Consider the following 21,765-nt stretch of genomic DNA (forward strand, 5'->3'; position numbering starts at 1 on the left):
ACTTTATTCAGAAAAACTATTACAAATTAGAAATGGAAGCACTAAATCATAAAAGGAAATTATTTCTAGGGTTGACTTCTATGCCTATTTGCCCAAAGAATTTTTTAAGACTATTACTGGTTCACATGCTAAACCAAACCCTCTCCCAACAAGACAATGCATCAAGCCTATGGGTATTAAATGCAGTCTTGTTAGATTTCAAAACCTCTGTTGAGCCTGTAAGAACCAACTGTTTCAACACCCTATTCTTAATCCTCCAACGAGGAACACATATGGTCTACCAGTTATTTGGAAATGTTTAACTTTCCAACGTCACACCAACATCTCTTCGCTTCCAAGTGAGTCACTATAAGAGAACAAACCTGCGAGATGACTTGTGTCTGGTGTCCTCCTTCTCTCTGTGTCGTCTCTCTCTGTGTCGTTCTTCTTTCTCTCGACTTGCTCTGTGACGCTCATACCCTCTTTCCGCATACTCCCTGTATCTGTATCGTTCTTCGTCACTGAAATTGGAATAAAAACTTTTCATGACAACTGGACTAATTGAGTCTAAACCAGAAGCCTCCATGTTGTTGTTATTAGCATCTTATACAGAATAGATGCAAAATACATTTGTTGAACTGAGGAAAATGATGCCATTCCCCAATTATTACTAGATCTAATATAAAACAATTACATGTTAAAGGTCCAATTTTGTGCTTTCACAGTTATTGAGTAGAAATTTTATGTAACAATGAGGGTTTTTTCCCCCAAAAAACTGGGAGCAATAACAGATTTAAAATTTCATTGGCTTCATTTTCTTTTGTTCCTTTTAAAATTAACAGCATGTTTGTGTATCTTAGCTTTCCAACCAAAACTCATATTTTTAGAATCTCTGTGTGCCTAAGATTTTATAAGTAAAAATACCTGGCTCACAATGGCTACAAGTGGAAAGTAGATGAAAGTGCTTAAGTCCTTCAATCACATGAAGAATACATTCATCTCATGAAGAAGTATGTAAGCCTGAAGAACAGAAGGACATCAAAGCAGCTTCCACAATATCCACACACAATGCAGGCAGAACTGCTTGTGGACACACAGTCTGACATCCCAATTGCTTAATACTGTGGGTACGTGTGTGGCTGGGGACGGGCAGAGTCCCCTGGATGACAGCAAGTGCACACACCTCTGCTGCCGCTCCATTTCCTGACTTTAGCTCGAACAGACTGGTGAAGCTAGGACTCATGGCTAGAGTTGGATGGTAGTCTCTCTTTTTTTTTTAACCTCTCTAGACTGGTCCTCTTTTTGTGTCTTCTCACTTACGGTCTTCCCTCCAGCTTTCTCTTAATCTTTCCAATCTTTTTTTGGTTGTTGTTCACAGAGGTCAACACTTTCTACAACCTATTATCAGTAAACTCCCTTAGAATAAAAGTATCTTCTAGAACACTACACACTAAAGGGCTCTGGTTTCTAGAAAGGTCTAATACAAATTATTAAATCAGTAACTTGCATGACGCATCGAGATGTTAAGGCATATAAGTAAAAGTAATAGGACACAGAATCAGTTAAAAGTATGAGCCACATGAAAGAAAAAGTCAACTTAATTACGGTCTCCTACCAAAAGTAATGATTCAGTAGTGCTACAACTAACAACTCCTATTATTGACCAAGTTCTTCCTGCCTGAGATACAGTAAACATTTCAAAAACTTACTAAAAAAAGTATACTGTATGTACCCACATGGATCCACATTTTCTGACCATAAACATATACTCTGTATTTGGACAGTGGAAGCATGGGGCCTGAAATGCAATGCTGCGCTGCATTAAGACGGGAAGTGCAGAACAGACCAAGGACCACATCTTGATCCTGCTACTGACTAAATGTGTGACCCAGGGTAAATTAGTTAACCTCTCTGGACCTGTTTTCTCATCTGTAAAACTGGCAAGTGTCATTTTCAAGGTTGTCGGAGAACTGGCACAACAGTGGGTCCTCAATAAATGGCAGCTAACATGCAGGCTCTCCCCATCTTCAGTCAATTCAGTGCTCAATTTTTTAGAAGCAGAGCCTTTTTCATAAAAGTGACGGACTCTCTTGTAATGTTTCTGAAGGGGAATTACCATGACAAACGATTATCATAAATAGTATCCTCCATAAAAATGAGGCCTTCTTTGTATTGGGTTTACATAAAAATAACTAAGGTCAATTATCGCAATTTGTCATTTGTAACCTTCTTTTCTCTCTCATCCTAACACCAACTCTTGTTAGCTGTGAGGCCCCTAAGATGCTGAAGACAGCCACAGGATGTGGTGACGGAAGATTCGGCCTCACACACAGAACATAATGAGGATCTGTCCTTCCGTCCCCTTCTCTGATAAGCAGCTGTGGCGCAAAGGTTTCTCTAGGCCTGGAAATCATTACAGCTCACTTCAAACACCCTAAAATGACCAGCCTTCTTTCGGGCCCACACTTAAGCGGCCTAAAAAACAGATGTTGAGACTGGTCTATAATTTTCAAAACAATGACCCTGTAATTTGTAAGATAACACACACTACATGCCTTATTTCAAAATGTCAGTCTTTAGGAAAAATGGCCCTTTTATACTTCACTGGGGTTTTCCAGAGAACACTATTCCTGGGATAATCCAGAACACAAAATTCCTCTATCTTTCGCTGCTCTGTCCTTGAACTTTTAGTCAGATTTTGGTAAACACTGACTCCTGACGCCCTACAGCTTACCAATATGAAAATCAAATGTGGTTTAACTATTAACCGTTTTAAGTTTCCATAAAAACTCAGTAACATCTGTGCATGCGTGTATTTGAAACTGAAGAATCAGAGAATTTAGCCTCTATAAATGTATTATTTACACAAAGAATTTATGAACTCTAGCAAAGCAATTCAATTTAGTCTTCTTACGTATATCAAGTTTACATTCAGCACCTTGTGAACATGTACATTCCAGAAATAACTGTGCTATCTCAAATATATCCATTTGAATTACATAAGAAAAAATTCAGCTTCTGGGGCGCCTGGGTGGCTCAGTCAGTTGAGCGTCCGACTTCAACTCAGGTCATGATCTCACATTTTATGAGTTCGATCCCCACATCAGGCTCTGTGCTGACAGCTCAGAGCCTGGAGCCTGCTCCGGATTCTGTGTCTCCCTCTCTCTCTGCCCTCCTCCTGCTCATGCTCTCCCTCTCCCTCTCCCTCTCTCTCTCTCTCTCAAATAAACAAAAAAAATTTTTTTAAAAAAGGGAAACAATTCATTGCCTGAAAGTAATGCTCTTGAATTTAACAGAATTACGCACTATGTGGTCAAGGTTAACAGCACATATCCCATCACACTATATTCATACCGAAACACAAAACCTACACACATACTTATGGTATCAACCTTTACTTATTTATACTTAATAAAATGTTATCAGCTCCTACAGTCACTATTAGGAGCTATAGGAAGGAAAAAGATGAATAAATAAAAGATGAATAAATCCTATTATTTCTTATGGCACTTTTTTTTTTTAGGTAACGCTTAAAACTACTAACCCGTCCTAGTCCCCTTGACAACATTACATGCTTAAATCTGTAAGGATAGTGTGTGAGTATTTCTGTATCTTTAGCACATAGCTCTGTTCCTGGCATGTAACAGGGATCAGAAAATGTCAGTTACATGAATGAATGAATCACCTCCACCCACTGATAAAGAAAGTGCATACAGAGTAATAAGAAAAATAAAAAGTAACAGAATTTCTTAACTAATTTCAACACTAAAAAGGATTTTAAGTAATATCTCAACCACTTTTTTCAGTAGCCCGTATAGCTCTCTACCGTTGTCTTAATTTCTTCACACATCCATTTCCTCATCTGCCAAGTCAAAATTTAGATTAGATAATCGCTAAGGACCTTTCTGGAGTAAGAAGTCTATAATTACATGATCACATCTAACAAAACAAATGATGCCTGAATCAAGTATATGCTCACATCCTTAACTGATCTAGCAAAATCAGAAAACTGTCTATGTACATTTATCCCATTCATAAAAATAGCTGGTATAAAAAAAGTTATTTTGACTCATTTCATTCTATATTGTGATGGTACCAAGACTGTATATATATTTTTTTAATGTTTATTTTTGAGAGACAGAGTGTGTGTGTGCATGCATATGCAGGGGGCACAGAAGGGGTGGAGGGACAGAGGATCTGAAGCGGGCTCTGTGCTGACAGTAGACAGTTCCATGCAGGGCTTTAACTCTAAACTGTGAGATCATGACCTGTGCCAAAGTCGGATGCTTAACTGACTAAGCTGCCCAGGCACCCCACCAAGACTGATATTTTAACGAGATGCTAAAATCAATGCTTTCCTAATGATAAAGTTTGATTTTTCTTAATTTCAAAATCTGCCTAGCTAAAACAGAGTTTCACACAACAGCTTTCAAAACTGTCTTTACTATATTCATCTTCCTCCCCTGCAACGTATGGCATTTTATCATTGCATGTTAGGCATTAACTATACAAAGTACTGAGAATACAGAAATGGAAGATGGTGGCCAACACCCTTAGACAGGCTTGCTAAGAAAGACATGCTTTAAAGAAGATACGCTAAATACTTAGAGAGCAAGTGAAGGAAATAATTCCATTTTTGGGGGGATTCAGAAAAGCTCACAGAAGCCAGGAACAACATGAACGAGTATGGAACTATGGGGGATTTCCAAAATACCATCTAGTTCAGCATAGCTAAAACATGGGATATACTGGCTTGAGAGAGAACTGGGTGTTCTAAAATGTAGGAAGGTGTACTGGCCTGGGACCTGTGGATCATTAGGAGAATTCTGAATTATTCTCTAGACCAGCACACGTGCCAGTACCACGTCAGCGTATGAATTCTTTCCAGTGGCACAAAACGTTCTGAGGCATCGACTGCCACCCACAACTTCCAGAAACTTTCCTAAACGTGAACTGCGTAATGATACATACCAGCGGGTAAAGCATCATGCCGCTTATCCAATCTCTTCTCTCACAATCAACTTCCTAGCCCTTTACAAAAGGCATTCCTTTTACCGATTTTACTCTGATACATTGACTCAGGGTGCAAACACAATCATGGCATTAAAAATATCTAATTTAAGGGGTGCCTGGGTGGCTGAGTCGGTGGAGCGTCCGACTTCAGCTCAGGTCGTGATCTCATGTTCTGTGAGTTCAAGCCCTGCGTCGGGCTCTGTGCTGACAGCTAGGAGCCTGGAGCCTGCTTCGGATTCTCTGTCTCCCTCTCTCTGACCCTCCCCCATTCATGATCTTTGTCTCAAAAATAAACATGAAAAATTTTTTTTTAGATATCTAATTTAAAATATTAATGTCAGATCTATTTTATTCAAGGAATAACAAAGCTTCTATAAGGCTTTCAGTCTTCCTATCTGACACATTTTTCTGTCAAGGATAAAATACGGAGTAAGAAATGGGAGTATTCTGTCTTCTGGGATGTCCTAACTTCAGATATACTGTATGTAAAGTAGTGTGGTGGAAGTCATAAACAATTTTCCTTGACCTAGTTAAAACAACAAACAAACAAAATCCATTGAAGTCCCTCTGAAGAAAAGCAAATCAAAAGTGTTGAGGGGCAGCATCTTATACTCATTTAAAGTGAACAAAAAAATGAAATCAGACTTCTTTTCTGATAAAAACTTGTGATTTGGCTGTCAGGATTGATGAGAGCTGTCTTTTACCAATTAAGTTATACGGTAGCTATTTTCCATAAATGGAATGAGGAAAAATTGCAACTCCAAAGTTTGCATGAAAATATTTAACAAAGTCTGTTTTAAAGGCTATCTGCAAAGATGTATTAAAATGAGCAATTCTTTCTGAGCATATTAAGTTTGAAAAGATGCATCTGGGGCGCATAGGTGGCTCAGTTGGTTGGGCCTCCGACTTTGGCTCAGGCCGTGATCTCGCGGTTTGTGAGTTCAAGTCCCGCGTGGGGGCTCTGTGCTGAGAGCTCAGAGCCTGGAGCCTGCTTCGGATTCCATGTCTCCCTCTCTCTCTGCCCTTCTCCCACTTACACTCTGTCTGTCCGTCTCTCTCTCTCTCTCGAAATAAATAAACATTGAAAAAATTAAAAAAAAAAAAAAGATGCATCTAAAAGAAACTTTAAACGGGTATAACTGGAAGTTTTTTGAGAAGTCTTAGTAAAGCCCTTTTGGTGTTCTTTCATAAATTCTAGTTTTCTCAGTTTAAATTCCTGAATGTACTGGGTTGAATTGTGTCTCCTCCCGCCCCCTGAAAAAGATGAGTTCAAGCCCTAACCCCTATATCTGCGAATGTGACTATTTTGGGAAACAGGGCCTTTGCAGATGTAATTAAGTCAAGGTGAGGTCATACTGGATTTGGTTGCACCCTAATCCAATGACTGATATCCTTATAAACAGAAATTTGGACAGAGACACAGAAGGGAAGATGAGACATGAAGACAGAAACACAAACTGGGGTGACGCATCTCAGAACCAAAAACACCGAGGACTGCTAACAACCACCAGAAATTACAAGAAATGGAACAGATCATTCCTCAGAGCCTATGAAAATGAGGAAGATAGGCTGGCACCTTGGTATCAGACCTGTAGTCTCCAGAACTGCAGAAAGGATACACTGTTGTTGTAGTCCACCAGTGTGTCGGACTTGGTAATGGCAGCCCAAGGAAACAGTTACACTGAGTAACAAGTACTTTCACAAGCCAGGAGGTTTCCAATTCTCTGCTTTCAAAAAAGTTGAATAGCTGATAGAGCCGACAGATCCTTAAAAATAATTTTGATGAGGGGCACCTGGGTGCCTGCTGACAGCTCAGAGCCTGGAGCCCGCTTCAGATTCTGTGTCTCCCTCTCTCTCTGCCCCTCCCCTGCTCGTGCTGTCTCTCTCTCTCAAAAATAAATAAACATTAAAAAAAATAATAATAGTTTTGATGACAGGTTACCTATGTAAATCTGGCATATCACTGAATCTACAGGTGCTCAATTAATTAAACGACAGAGCCACAACAAAACTCCATCAATTCTCATTTAAGTATTTTATGTGAACAAGGCTTATATATATATGTGTGTGTGTGTGTGTGTGTGTATATATATATATAATTTTTTTTTAGAAGAAACATAATTAATGGAAAAGTCTGTTTTTTCCTAGCCACAGTAATATTCACTCATGAATACATATACTTAATTGGGGATGGGTTTTGGAAAGTCCTCCATAACATTAGGGGATGTAGTTCCACTAAATTATTTTCAAAGGTTGCTCTATCTATATATATTTAAATAAGTACTAATTAAAATGAGGGGAAAATTTTTTTAAATACTTAATCTTACAGTCATAAATTTTTTAGACGTTTAAACTTACCATAGGTATGCTGCAAGAAAAATGGATAGAATGATCCATTTTTAAAAACTTATTCAAGAATAAAAATATTTTACAGAGGAATAAAATTCTTTGGGGAAAGTTGCTCAGAAATAAGAGTTCAAACAGAGAAATGTGAAATTTCCAACTGTTAAAAGAGAGTCTGTTACATGCATTTTTACAAAATATGATGACGAGGTTTAGCAAATCACTATAATGCTCTTAACCCACTGGGTATGTTTAAAATTTGAGTGATTTTATTTTAAAATTGTAATGTTTATAATATACTGGAAATTATCTCTTGCCAACTATTTAAACTTAAGATAAAAATCTTAGATGAAAAGATAAAAATATTTTCAAATTCCTTTAAGGAAGAAGTGAACAAATTGAAGATTATTATTTTGCATAATGGAAAGCATCTAGGAATTTAAAAAGCCTTAACACTTTTCATTGGTTATACTAACTACTCTTAAAGCAATCCTTTCCCAAGTGAATTAGATTTTCCATCCTTGCACCAAATATAAATTCTAAAGTGTACATGAAACACATGTGTACGAATTCCTGCACGTTCAACAAACCTGTTAAAAACACTTGGTGTAGGACTGTGATCACGCTCCCGCTCTCTCTCTCTGGTGCGCTCTCTTTCTCTGTCTCGATCGCGGTCTCGCTCCCGGTCTCGGTCTCTGTCTCTATCTCGGTCTTTCTCTCTTCTTGCATAATAGTCCCACTGCTTGCTGGTATCCACAAGACTAGGCCATGAAGGAGCAGAACCAGGAAGGTGGGGAAAGGCAACTAAAGAAAAAGACAAAAACATTTCAAAACAAAAGTTATGGCACTTAAACGAGACAGACAAAACTCTACTGAAAAACAAGACAAAACTCCCACCAAAAATGTTTCATCTATAGATTATAATGGAAACCTAGGTTATAAATAGAAAAGAGAAATAATGCATGGTAAATACCCATAGTTTGGGGTAACATCCAGAAACAAACCTTAAAGCCCTAACATACAAAGACAGGAACCAGAATTAGATACACCACAAACTTTCCAATACTAAAAACATAAACCAGACATCTTCAAAGTGTTGAGAGAAAGTAATGGTCAACCTAGAAAGATATCCTAAACAAAATTAAATCTCAAGAATAAGAATAAAAGACATTCACAGATTCAAAAATGAGCAAAAGTGGGGGCGCCTGGGTGGCTCAGTCGATTAAGCAGCTGACACTTGATTGCGGCTTAGGTCATGATCTCATGTTTCACTGAGTTTGAACCCAGCATCAAGCTCTGCACTCACAGCACGGAGCCGGCTTCGGATCCTCTGTCTTCCTCACTGCCCTTTCCCCTTCACACGCATGCTCTCTCCCTCTCAAAAGTGAATACACGTTAAAAAAAATTTTTTTTTAAATGACCAGAAGTTTTAACAGACTTCACCAAAAGAACTTCGATGAAATATATACATAATACATTCCAAAAATAACCACTAAAATAATAGAAACAAAATGTATAATTTCAAAACACTACAAGGAAAAATAGAATTTAAAAAAATATCTGAAAAACTCAGTTCAAAAAGACCTGGAAAGGATGAGGGTTAGAGAAGACAAGTTTGATCAGTTCAATAATCACAGTAATTCAAGAGACTGAATTCACTAGTTAAACGAAAGAGTTTGATTAGTACTTTGAAAAACTATGAAAACAAAAAAACAAAACCTCTAATATTCTGAACATAAAGGACATAAAAACAACAAAATGGTTGAAAGCAGAAAGATGGGAGGAACAGGAAAATACCAATCCCCCTAATCTCTGTAGCTCTTCAGAAACAGCTAGATTAACAACAAAGCAGACTCACAAAGAAGGATTACCTGGACAGAAAGGGCCACGAAAAGGGAATAGACGATGCATCTCACCAAGAGACAGAACTAAACTTCCAGGTGGCTAACAAACAAGCTTAAATTTTTAGAGAGTAAAATAGCTTGAATATATAGAAATAAAAAAATCCACCTTGATCATGGAAGATTAACACAACTGCTCTCAATTACTGCCAGTATAAGCAGACAAAACAATTTCACTACAGATAATAGAAGATTTGAGCAAAACACTGTTAACAGGCTTGATTTAATGAATATAATAGAATACTGCCCAAAACAGCTAAATAATAATCATTCTTCTCAAGCACATATGAAACACTTATAAAAGTACATTATGTACTTTCATAAGTAAAATAGACAACCTAATCTCTATACATTTCAAATTAAAGACACATTTCTGAAAATGCAGGGGTAAAAAAAAATAAATTTTAAATCATTTAGGAACTGAACATAAAAATATGACATCAAAAGTATAGGGATGCAAACTGTTCTGGAGAGAAATTTAATCTTAAAAAACATTAGATGCATTAGAAAAGATGGAAGTCTAAAGCTTAAGAACTTAGACACAAACAGAATAATCATACAAAAAGGAGATAATAAAGATAAAGTAGAATAGAAAAGAACCATACAATAAGAAAAAAAACTGAAAGGTGGTTTTTGAAGACTAGACAAAACATAACAATATTCTGACAAGATTAAGAAAAAAAGAGGCCACATAATCAAAACCAAAAAAAACCACAATTACAGATGTTACAGAGATTAAGAATACAGAGGATATACTTTATACCTATGCATTTAAAAACTTAGCTGAAATGGACTAATTTCAAATGATCAATCAATAATTTACCAAAACGTGACTCAAGAATGGAAAGAAATCTTCACTGCTCCCCTAACTATGAAAGACATTGATCAGTAACTTGAAACCTTCCCAAGAGACTAGATCATTTTTACAGTTGAGTTTTACTAATTTATAAGGTACAGACCATTCTAATGTATAAACTTCAAAGAATAGAAAAAAAAGATTATTCTCTAACTTATCCCACGTGGCTTGTTAATACCCAAACCAGTTAAAGACAATACAAATAAAGAAAAATTATAGGCTAATCTTACATGTGAACACAGATGTCAAAATCCTAAATCAATCAATGTTTATTATTATTTTTTTAAAGATAACTAATCATGACCATGTTAGGTTTATCTTAGCAAATAAACAGTGACTTAATGTTAGAAAAATTTAGAAATTTACCACATTAGCAGATTAGAGAAGAAAAACGGTATGGTTATCTCAGAAAGCATTTGATTAAAACTCAAAATCCATTCAGTTTAAAGGCTCTTGAAAACTTTCCTTGATCTGATATAGGACTCCATCAAAAACCAAATAGCAAAAAAAGCCTGGTAGTAAAAATGTAAAAGCATTTTCCTTAAAAATAAAGGGCGGGGGGGAGGGGGGTTATAAGACAAGAACTCCACTTTCAGTACTCCAACATTATAAAGAGATGCTGGTCAGAACAGTTAAGAACCCTCCCACAAAGCAAACAAACAAACAAAAAACAGGGAGGGAAGCAAGAATCTGAAAAGTAACAAAATCATTATCTGCAGATATGTATTACAGGCTAAAAAGCCTTTATAGACAAATTATACTGAGTTCAACAGATAACTGGCTACAAGATCAATATACATATTGATTACTATATACATACTATATGTATAAATAGAACAAATACCAATCCTATTTCTAAATACAAGCAAATACAAAACAGGAAGTTCGAATGAATATATCACTTAAAACAACAAAAACATTAGATACCAATGACTAAATCTAACCAAAGATGTGCAAAAATTGTGTAAAGATAATTATAGCACTTGACTGAAATGTATTAAAGAACATCTCCATAAATAAAGAGAGTCCTTGTTCGTTGATGGACTCAATGCTGTAAAATACAAATTCCACACAAAATGATCTAAGCATCAATGTAATTCCAATCTAGTTTACAAACAGCAAGGACTCTGGAGCCAGGCTGCCTGGTTTCAGCTCCTGATTCTGCCACTTATTCTGTGGTACCAGGGAAACCACTTAATCTGGCTGTTCTTCAATTACTTCATCCATAAAATGGGAATAGTAACAGTACACCTGCTTTAAAAGCTGTCAGGACTACACGAGTTAACAGCGTTTTGTCTAAAGTAAGCATAATATAAATGTCACTAATCTAAATCTCAAAACAGTTGTTCATGGAACTTCCAAAGCTGATTTCAGAATGGATATGTAAGAGCAATGGCACCAGAATACTTCTGAAGCAGAATAAGTAGGTAGATTTTGCTGAACCAGATAGGAGATTTACTATAAAACTCAGTAATTAAGCTAATGTGGCATTATTAGCAAAGGAGAGTTAGTCAAGTCTAAGAAGCCATGAAACAGATTCAAGCGTACATGGAAACCTGATGGATGGGACATTATAAATCCCTCAAGGAGGATAAACTATTCAACAAATGACACTGGGACAATTATATCATTACCTTATAACACAGGCAAAAATGAACACCAGATGGCTTAAGGACATACATGAAAAACAAAATCTGAAAACATTTTTGGGGAAAAAAACCTTGAGATGGAGAAAGTCACAGTTCAAATGTGAATCCAATTATATTTTTTTAAGTTTATTTATTTGAGCAAGTACAAGCAGGGTAGGGACCGAGAGAGAGGGGAGAGAGAGAATCCCAAGCAGGCTCCACACTGTCAGTGCAGAGCCTGATGCGGTGCTTGAACCTACAAACTGAGATCATGACCTGAGCTGAAACCAAGAGTTGGATGCTTAACCGACAGAAACCACCCAGGCACCCCAAATATGAACCCAATTAAAATGTAGTATGATTTTACAGTTGATGAAGTCTAAGAAAAAAAAAGGTAATTTCAATTTGCCATTGGAACTTTCTCCTTTACAGGGCTTGAGTGTTATAATTATCTCTATACAATATTTTTATAGTCCTAATAATGTAAATATGGTTTATTGTTTAGCTTTCAGAATAAAAAATTTGTCAGGGCACAGACAGTTTGGGTTATAGGACAGAATATAAATGTTCCTAAGCAGAAGTATGGCTGACCAAAGCTGGCAGGCAGAGGGGGAAGAGGTGAAGGCCTGGAAATTTGCCTGGTGATAGGTACTTGATAGTACATGAAACCAAGGACATGTAGATAACAGAAAGAGGTACAAAAATAGTCATAACTTCACTGGTGGGGAAAAGAGAGGGGTAGTGATGGTAAGTGAGCAAAGTACACATCTATCATAAGAGGATGATAACAGATGGTATCTATAGTTATATAAATCAAGAAATAGAGTGATAAGCTTATATACAAATGCTATGCAGACCATCAGAAGAACTAAAAAGCATCAAAAATGCTGGTCTCTGCAGTTCTTTGATACTTCTCCCAAATACTTTTTAACTGGGTCTTACTTTATAAGCACAATATATTTATTCATTTTGAGAGAGAGTGTGTGTGAATGTGCATGAGCAGGGGAGGGGAGGAGGGAAGGGGGGGGGGAGAGAGAGAGAGAGAGAGAGAGAGAGAGAGAGAGAGAGAGACAGACAGACAATCCCAAGCAGGCTCTGTGCTTTTACCGCACAGCCTGACATGGGGCTCAATCCCATGAACCATGAGATCATGACCTGAGCCAAAATTAAGAGTCAGACGCTCAATCGACTGAGCTACCCAGGTGCCATGAGCACATTCTTAATATATTAATATGCACATCAAGAAAAATTAGTAAGCAGTGTTTGAGGATAAATTACAAAATCCTAAAATAAATTAACAAAGGTAAAACAGAATTACCAACATAGAGGAAGATGGATCATCATCTTCATTCCAAAGCTTTGTTTGATTAGGATGAAGAAAACTCCTTTCTTCTCATTAATTTTTGCAATATGCTTTATAACTGTTATTACTAAAGAAGTCCTTCATATTTTAAAAAAATGCTTCTGAGAGAGGTGTTGGGGTTGGAAAGAGTGAAAAGAAAACTCTTGCTAATATACTGATTAAAAATTTGCATGTATTACTTTGAGAAAAAGCTAAATGCTTAATAAATACTAAATAATGAAATCTTCCACAAGGAAACTGTATAGGTAACCTCAAGAATGAAGTCTTACTCCTTCTGATATGGGCTATTCCTCATGTTTATGTGTACGGAAACAAATATACAAGGAATCTCACGAAAAAGAAAATGACAAGTGCCTTAAAAAAAGGTAAAAATAAAATTTTAAATAATTAAACAAGTAATGGGTGCCAAGGCCTTACATATTATGGGCATTGTGCTGAGCCCTTTATGCTCAAACTTTATTTTACAGAGGAGGAAAAGGATTTAGGTTATTTAAGTTATCCCAAGTTACAAGGATAAGATAGATGCAGGACCCACCCCCAGGCTAACTGAAGGGCCTGTGCTTTAACAATCAAGCTACCCTGCCTCAAACTGCAGAAAAGAGAGAGAACTCGGAGCTTGCTGGAGATGGTGGGGATCATCATAAAAATCACAGCTAATATTTGAGGGTTTATTAAATGGTAGGATGAAGGTGCTTTAATGTAGTCTCACTAAGTTTAATAGCTGAAGATCTATGAAAGTCACATAAATAATGAGAGGGAAAAGTAAGACTCCAACCTAAGGAGCAGGACTTCCTGGGAGCCCAGCAAGAACTAATAAACAAACCAACAAACCAATAAAAGGCTGTATAATCACTGAGACAAGTCAACAGAAACAACCACCTTTTGATGTGAATAAAGGGCATACATGTAGTCTGGACAAGGTGGGTCTGAAGGACAGTACAACACCCCGGTACAGATACCTACCTGGTAAATGGATGTAGATGACTGACACTTGACCTACTACCAAGATTTATAACTTCTACTGTGCAAATGCCTTTGGGGGATTTCAATGTTCTCCATCCCCAGTGGTACTACCTGAATACAAGACACCATCATCATTTCTTCCCCGGATTATTCCAGTAGGTTCTTGTTCCCCAAATCAAGCAGCATTTTTGCCATTCCTCCTTCCATCCACCCTACAAATCCACAATTTCCTCACAGTAAGTAGCCAACATGGACCTTTTTCAAATGTAAGTCTAGCAATTTCATAGCTCAGCATAGAATAAATGGCTCCACACAGCCCTCTGAATAAGGTTGAAAATCTATACAGCATGGCTATCACACCTTGCACAACCTCCTATCTCCTCTCTAAACATTCATCATGCAATCTCTACACTCCAGCCACACCAGACTTCTTTCAGTTCATGCCTACCAGGTTCTCTCTCACCCCTATGCCTCTGAACATGATTTCAATCTCAAATAACATTATCTCCCTCTCCACCCCTTCTGGAGTGGGAGACCCCCTCCACTATGCTCCCATAACACCTTCTTCTGTCACCTGGCTGTTCCTCACCAGGCTATAAATTTGATAAGTGTTTATAGCTTACTGTATCCCTAAAATTAGTGCAGTGCATAGCACTTTTAAAATAAATGAATGGATGATCAAGAGATCTAAGCAGAAGGCGGTATCAGAAGCCCCTAGAATGGATTACTTTGCAAAGAGTGAACAGGAAAGAAGACCTAGCCAAAAGATCTAGAAGAAAAAAACAGGGGAAGAGGAGAACAAGGTTAGCTGGATGACCTGAAGCAAGAAACAAAAAGATTATGAACGAAGTTTGAGACAATTTGCTGACAAATCCTAAATCCTTTTAGGAAAAGGCAAGGTACAAATATCCATGCTGTCACCATTTACTAATTTTTAAGAGTACAGTTGATAAAAAATGAAAATTCTTCTGTAAAGTAACCTAGAATGTAAGACATAGTTATTCTTTTAGTTAATATTTTTTAATTGCTCTATAAGATAGTACTTTAAACCATAGAAGTATGTTTTTATTGCTTTAAAAATATTTAAATACTGGTTCAGACTGAATCTGGGCAGCTAAAAATAACACTTACCATTGCCATATGGAAAAGCACGTGCAGAACGACTATCGTAACCAGAGGAATGTCCACTGTTGAAGAAAAATGTATTTTTATGTGTTGCAAATAAGTTCTAAATTTTAACAGTTTGGTGCAAATGCAAAACATCAAGGCAGAATTATGTCTTTCATTTAACTACCATATAATGATAAACCTTAATTCTGTAATTTAACTTTATAATACAAAAACAGGCTTTTAACCTGAAAACATATTAAACCTAATACCCACTTGTAAAAAAAATATAGCTTCCTAGTACTTTTAATGTGAACACAATTCAGCTTGATTCCCAAGATAAAAGAAAACTTTGAGACTAACAGAGTACTTGAGACTTTGCTAAAATTTAATCTTAAAAAAAGAAAACAACAGGTTTTGGGGGCACCTGGGTGGCTCAGTCGGTTAAGCATCCGACTTTGGCCCAGGTCATGATCTCACGGTTTGTGAGTTCGAGCCCCACGTCGGGCTCTGTGCTGACAGCTTGGAGTCTGGAGCCTGCTTCAGATTCTGTGTCTCCCTCTCTTTCTGCCCCTCCCCAGCTCATGCTCGCACTCTGTCTCTGTCAAAAATAAATAAACTTAAACAACAGGTTTTAGGGTGCCTGAGTGGCTCAGTCGATTAAATGTCTGTCTCTTGATTTCAGCTCAGGCCACTGTCTCGAGGTTCATGAGACTGAGTCCTGCAACAGTCTCCATGCTGAACCTGCTTCAGATTCTCTCTCTCCCTCTCTCTCTGCCCCTTCCCCACTTGTACTCTCTCTCAAAAAAAAAAAAAAAAAAAAAAAAGGGTTTTAATGATTCAGAAATTCAGCCCCACTGACAGGATAAACAAATAATACTTTTTAACATTTGTTGATTGAGAAAAATATTTAACAAGGACGTAATAAAATTAAATCCTTATATTCTCACAATTAAGACTGGGCTTTATCATTTCCTTTTTGAAAATTATGCGTGGTTTGATGCTATTGATGTAAAGTTCTCACAATTTTTCTATTAATAGAATTTGGATCATTTTTCAGAAATACACTATTTTCATCAAATTTACTTGGTACTTTAGAGGAAATAGTAATGGCTACCATTTTTTATTGATTTCTATCTGCCAAGAATGTGCTGATTGTTCTATTCACTCGCTGTTTTAATCTTCACAACTCTATCTAAACACCATTTGGCAAAAGGGGAAACTGAGTCTCAAAGAATAGTTATGAACCTTGCCTAGCAGCACAAAACTAGGGAATTCTGAAGCCAAACTCTGAGCCAGATCGGAGACTTCCAAAACCTATATTGTTCAACACCATATTGCCATCTATGTAAATAAATGGCATCTCTGTAAAGAGGTAAATACTCTCTAGTACAGTACTCCTAGTGCTGCAGGGCATAAAAAATAAGGCTACTGCCATGTAGAATGGATCCAATCTTCCTTTGTGAAAGCTGAGTTCCTGCAGGCTCATAAAGAATCGGGCAGCTTTTATTATGGTCCCCATTAAGAACTGTTCTTACTTAATCATAAAAGAGACGTGCATTATTCATGATTACTAGTCATCTGTAGACACCACAAAAATGACTACAGCCACGTTTTTACCAATCTAGGAATTTCTTTCATCAGTGTGTCATAAATCAAACCAAGATATTTCAAAATACTATCATTCGGTTTTCTCTGTGCTGTGTTGTTACGGGACTATAGGTCCAACGTCTTACATAAAAGTAGCTAACCCAGATCTAGACTCAGGCACTACTTCATGTTTACAAAATTAAATCTCTGAAAATATCACCAAGATACGTATGTGACTTTTCTGTCAAAAGTCTACAAGTGATAAAAAAGTTTTATACTATCCATACTGATTTACCTTTCTATTGTTGGGATAAGAGATGGAGGTGGAGCGCCTGGTGGAGGAGGAAAACCTGAAACATTCAATCATAAGATAAAAAAAGTTAATAGAAAGTCCATTTAATGTCAAGTATGAAACAAAGTTGCTGCGTATCACTAAATTTCTCTGGGGACATAACGTGCTTCTCTATGTTATAATGGACAGAAAAAATGAAGCTTAAACTTATAAACAGATTTTTTGAGCAAGAAAACTTTAAATGAACAGTCTGGTCTAATACACAGAGCACAAACTGGGAGTCAGGACACCCGGTCATATTTTCAGCACCACACACAGCCCATTTTGTGAGTATGAGAAAGTTAATCTCAATGCCTTACCTTATCCATATATAAACAGTAGTAGTGTTGCCACCAGATATGTTATACTTGAAATACTTTTGAAGAAAAGCAAATAAAATAGCATTTACCTCTTTCAAAAAATATTTTGTTTTAGATGTATAGAAATTTCCTTAAAATTATAATTTTTAAATAAAATCTTACCAGTAAATATATAAATGCTTAAGGCTGAGAACATCCATCATAAAATATGTTTTAGATAGCACGACCCTGAAGAACTATTTTACAAAGAAGGGCACATAATATAGTTTCTGGATTAGTTTGGAAGGAAAATAATTTGTATCTTTATATCATGAGGTCTGCATTCTCAGTAATTCATAATACCTAAATGAAATACCACAGAATATGGCTAAAAGGGACCTTAACAGTTCATCTACTCTGCACTTGCAAGTTCAGATGGTCAATAAAGCATCCCAACAAAAGACTTTAAGATTCTACAACTTATGATACCAATTCCTTCCAAGTTCTAACAACCCTCACTGTCAGGAAATGATCTAAATTACGTGACTTACATCTCTCACACTACAATTCATATGCTGTCCTGAATGACAACAAGAAGCAATCCATCGTCATATACTCTCTATCGCCCTCTACATATTTGAAAACACTTCCACTAAGCCTCCTTCTTCAGTCATTGATGTAAAAATGAATCCCAGTTCTCTTAACCCTTCTCAAAGTCCATTTAAATCCATTTTCGGCCCTGCTGCAAGTTGTTTCAAATTCACCATGCTCATCTTCACTGCACCCAGTGTCAGGATCTGTAACTTCTCTATTAAACATCTCAGAACTGTGAAGTTTAGCAATTAATGCAGGAAAAAGCCTATCTTATACACCCTTTCAACCACATTTCTTTGTAAACTAGACACACCAATGGCTCCTTTAGATGACTTTTCCTGATAAGCCTTTTTCAGCCACACTGATATACAATCAGTGACTCACTATCCCACAACTACATATGCATACTATCCTCTGCTACCTAAACTTCCACGATTTCTGTTTATCAAGGTCATTGTGAATCCAGACCCACCCTTCCGAGCAATGTCATCTCTTCTTTTTATATTCCTTGGCCTGTAATACTGAACTCAGTAAAACACTTGCTATCACATTTGCATCACACTCCAAAAAAATATTTTTAAAAAGGCAACACTGACAAAGTATCAAAAAACAACCCTTGGTCACATACAAACTATTGATCACACCATTACAACAATCAACAATTTAATGACCACCCTAAGAACAATCATCTGACCAGTTGTCAATCTACCTAATTGTAAGGTTCAGAACGTATTTTCTCAAGATACTGAGTTATGCCAGCAGGGTAAAAAAAATCAGAAACCATGAAAAAGTCAAGATAAATGATCCTTCTCTTCTCTTTGCAGTTGCTTTAGCATATAAAAAATTCATTGGTCTGAAAAAACTTTTTCATACAAATATTTTTTTATATCCCATACTGTTTTCTTCAACAAATTGATATGGTGAGAATTTTCTCAGACTCTCTATTTCTACAAAAAGTGGGTAAGACAGGTATAAGAAAACTAAATATCTTAATCAAAACTGGAATGAAGCAAAGGCAGAGCTGAAAATAGGACCTTGAAATCCCAATAGCCTATTCCATAGTCTAACCACATCGACACTGTCCCTCCTGGAACTGTAAGCTTGAAATTTCATGTTTATTAACAATGATGGAGAAAACATGAAAAAAGTTTTACCTGGAGGTGGTACAGTTATTGGAATACCTAAAAAACAAGTGATGAAATTTAATATAGTAATTGGATTTTATAACCTGTTATGTATTTATGCCATCACCAAAAAAAAAAAACCTTTGAAATAAACCCCTCGCCTCATTTCCTGGCTTATTCGCTCAAAAGAAGCATTCTGTTTTCTTGCAGAGGACCAACAATTCCAGTATAACATCCGACTTCCTGATGAAACCCCAGTCTAACAACTTGGTAACAAGATTTCCCCCACTAGGTGTAATCACAAAGTTAGACATCAGTTAAAAAAGCACACTTGTGCATTTTTTGTGCACAAACATCAAACTCCATGAAATTAACACTAAGTTTGATAATCAACATCTGATCTTGTTATTTTAATAGAAAAATTGATCAACAGGCTCTTTAATACTGTACTTAATATGAGATAACTCTGAAGATGATGAATATTCACTTTAGTAAAGCTTTGTGGGACCTTCAAATGTTGCTGTGGATTGTTTTACTGCTGTTGACAGGATTGGGGAAAGGTTATTATTTCCTTTGATATGTGGGAGTAGAAAAGGGGGATATAGCCAATTCATATAGGTATGTGTGTGTGTGTGTGTGTGTGTGTGTGTGTATACATACATACACACACACACACACACACACCCAGGGCACATTAAGATAAATGTGGACAATTTACTTCTATAGGAGTCAGTATATACTAATCTGAATGACTCTCATTCATTTGCACATTATAAACTTTAAGAAATAAACTATGCATAAATAAACATTCCTAATTTACACTGGTCAAATGTGCCCTTAAATCCTAATGTAAAACTTATGTGGCATACAAATTCTATTTTTTGTATGAAGAATAATGACATTTCTAATTAGGAAAATAGAAAAATTTTTCATGAAAAATTTTATACCATAATTTCAACAGTCAGAATGGTTTACTAAATCCTATCTTAAAAACTGCATCAAAATTCGTCCAAAAGAGGGAGGGGGGGGGATGTCAAATTCATTAATTAAATGCATGGGGAAAAATAATGAAAACAATCCCTTTCAAATGTTTTCTTGTCAATGGAAACATCTGCTAATAATTTAATTTTTTTCTGCACATTTTACCAGAATGAGAGGTTTATATAAAAAAAAATCTAAAGGTAGCCAGAGGCTACCTTTAGAAATGGAGAATGAAGCACCTGATTTAACTGCCCACACAATAAAAGGATATGCTAAACTTACAAAACCAACAAGACTGAAAAAGATATATAAAAGACATGTAAGCCGTTATGTTTCGAAAATTGTTAGACCTCCAAATGTCTACTAACTTCATCTACACCTCATGGCAATTCTGGTCCATCCTGAAGTTACCTTGCTGCTTCCTACATTACTAACAGAATCCAGCAAACAATACAAGCTAGCAGAGTCCCAGACACCATACTAAATGGGAAAAGTAAGAAAGGCAGAGCATATTAAGTGTTCTCAATATCCATTATTACCTGATTTTCTTTAGAACAGTATGAAGTCTTCAGAGCACTGTTTAACTTCACTATGTGGCCTAGTTTTTACATTTAACTACATGATTGCTTTCTTAGGGGTATAGTAGTCCCTCCTCAGCCATGCTTTCTAGTCTCAGCCACAGTCAACCACGTCTGGAAGCAGGTGATTCTCCTGACATACTGTCTGAAGGTCAATAGTAGCCTAATGCTATGTATGTCACAGTGCCTATGCCCTTCACCTCACTTCATCTCATGACGCAGGCACTGTATCATCTCACATCATCACGAGAAAGGTAAGCACAATACAGTAAGATATTTTGAGAGGGAGAGATCACATTCAAATAACATTTTACAGTATATTATTACAACTGTTCTACTTTATTATTGTTGTTAATCTCTTGCTGTGTCTAATTTCTATATTAAGCTTTATCACAGGCATGTAAAAGTGGGGAAAAAACACCGAAGATATAGGGTTCAGTACTATCTACCATTTCAGGTACTCACTGGGGGTCCTGGAATATATCCCTTGCAGATAAGGGGACGGCTACTGTATAAGACAAAGAAAAAAACTGTATGCCAACTAGGCAAAGAACTCTGTAATCCTACTAAAACTACTTAAATGGATACATGAGCAACATGCATCACTTTGGCTAACACTCACTACAATGTACTAAAACGTGAATTCATGCAAAATAACTAAGAAATTACTAGTCAGCCCTCTCAAAATTTAGAATTTGAAAACATCAAAGTTGTCAAATTTTCACAAAACATAAAGATAAAAGTTATAAACAAATTATTAATTATGCTATGAAGGTTGTTAAAATTAGTCTTTTTTTCTAATGTTTGAGAGAGAGGGGCGCCTGGGTGGCTCAGTCGGTTAAGTATCTGACTTCAGCTCAGGTCATGATCTCACAGTCCGTGAGTTCGAGCCCCATGTCAGGCTCTGTGCTGACAGCTCAGAGCCTGGAGCGTGCTTTGGATTCTGTGTCTTCCTCTCTCTCTGCCCTTCCCCTGCTTGTGCTCTGTCTCTGTCGGTCTCAAAAATAAATAAAAACATTAAAAAAATCGAATGTTTGAGAGAGAGAGAGAGAGAGAGAGAGAGAGAGAGAACACGAGTGGGGGAAGGGTAGCGAGAGAGGGGGACAGAGAATCCT

At 36.7% G+C, this 21,765-nt stretch overlaps 1 protein-coding gene across 24 annotated transcripts in view; it reads right to left on the bottom strand.

Annotated features, from left to right (window-relative positions):
* FIP1L1 (factor interacting with PAPOLA and CPSF1) overlaps positions 1-21,765 on the bottom strand; it is an 81,383-nt gene that overhangs the window by 3,344 nt on the left and 56,274 nt on the right. For 13 of the 24 annotated variants that reach the window (XM_053901579.1, XM_019469863.2, XM_019469909.2 and 10 more), the window contains 5 exons: positions 19,122-19,148; positions 17,039-17,093; positions 15,178-15,233; positions 7,926-8,139; positions 363-500 (listed from right to left, as the gene is read on the bottom strand). In XM_053901579.1, coding sequence (XP_053757554.1) covers positions 363-500; positions 7,926-8,139; positions 15,178-15,233; positions 17,039-17,093; positions 19,122-19,148 — 490 coding nt within the window. The remainder of the gene's footprint in view (positions 1-362; positions 501-7,925; positions 8,140-15,177; positions 15,234-17,038; positions 17,094-19,121; positions 19,149-21,765) is intronic. The other 11 variants (XM_053901586.1, XM_053901581.1, XM_053901588.1 and 8 more) reach the window with 1 other exon arrangement.

The sequence above is a fragment of the Panthera pardus genome, unplaced genomic scaffold, assembly GCF_024362965.1.
Source record: "Panthera pardus isolate Hobbes unplaced genomic scaffold, ASM2436296v1 HiC_scaffold_13, whole genome shotgun sequence".
Lineage (NCBI taxonomy): Eukaryota > Metazoa > Chordata > Mammalia > Carnivora > Felidae > Panthera > Panthera pardus.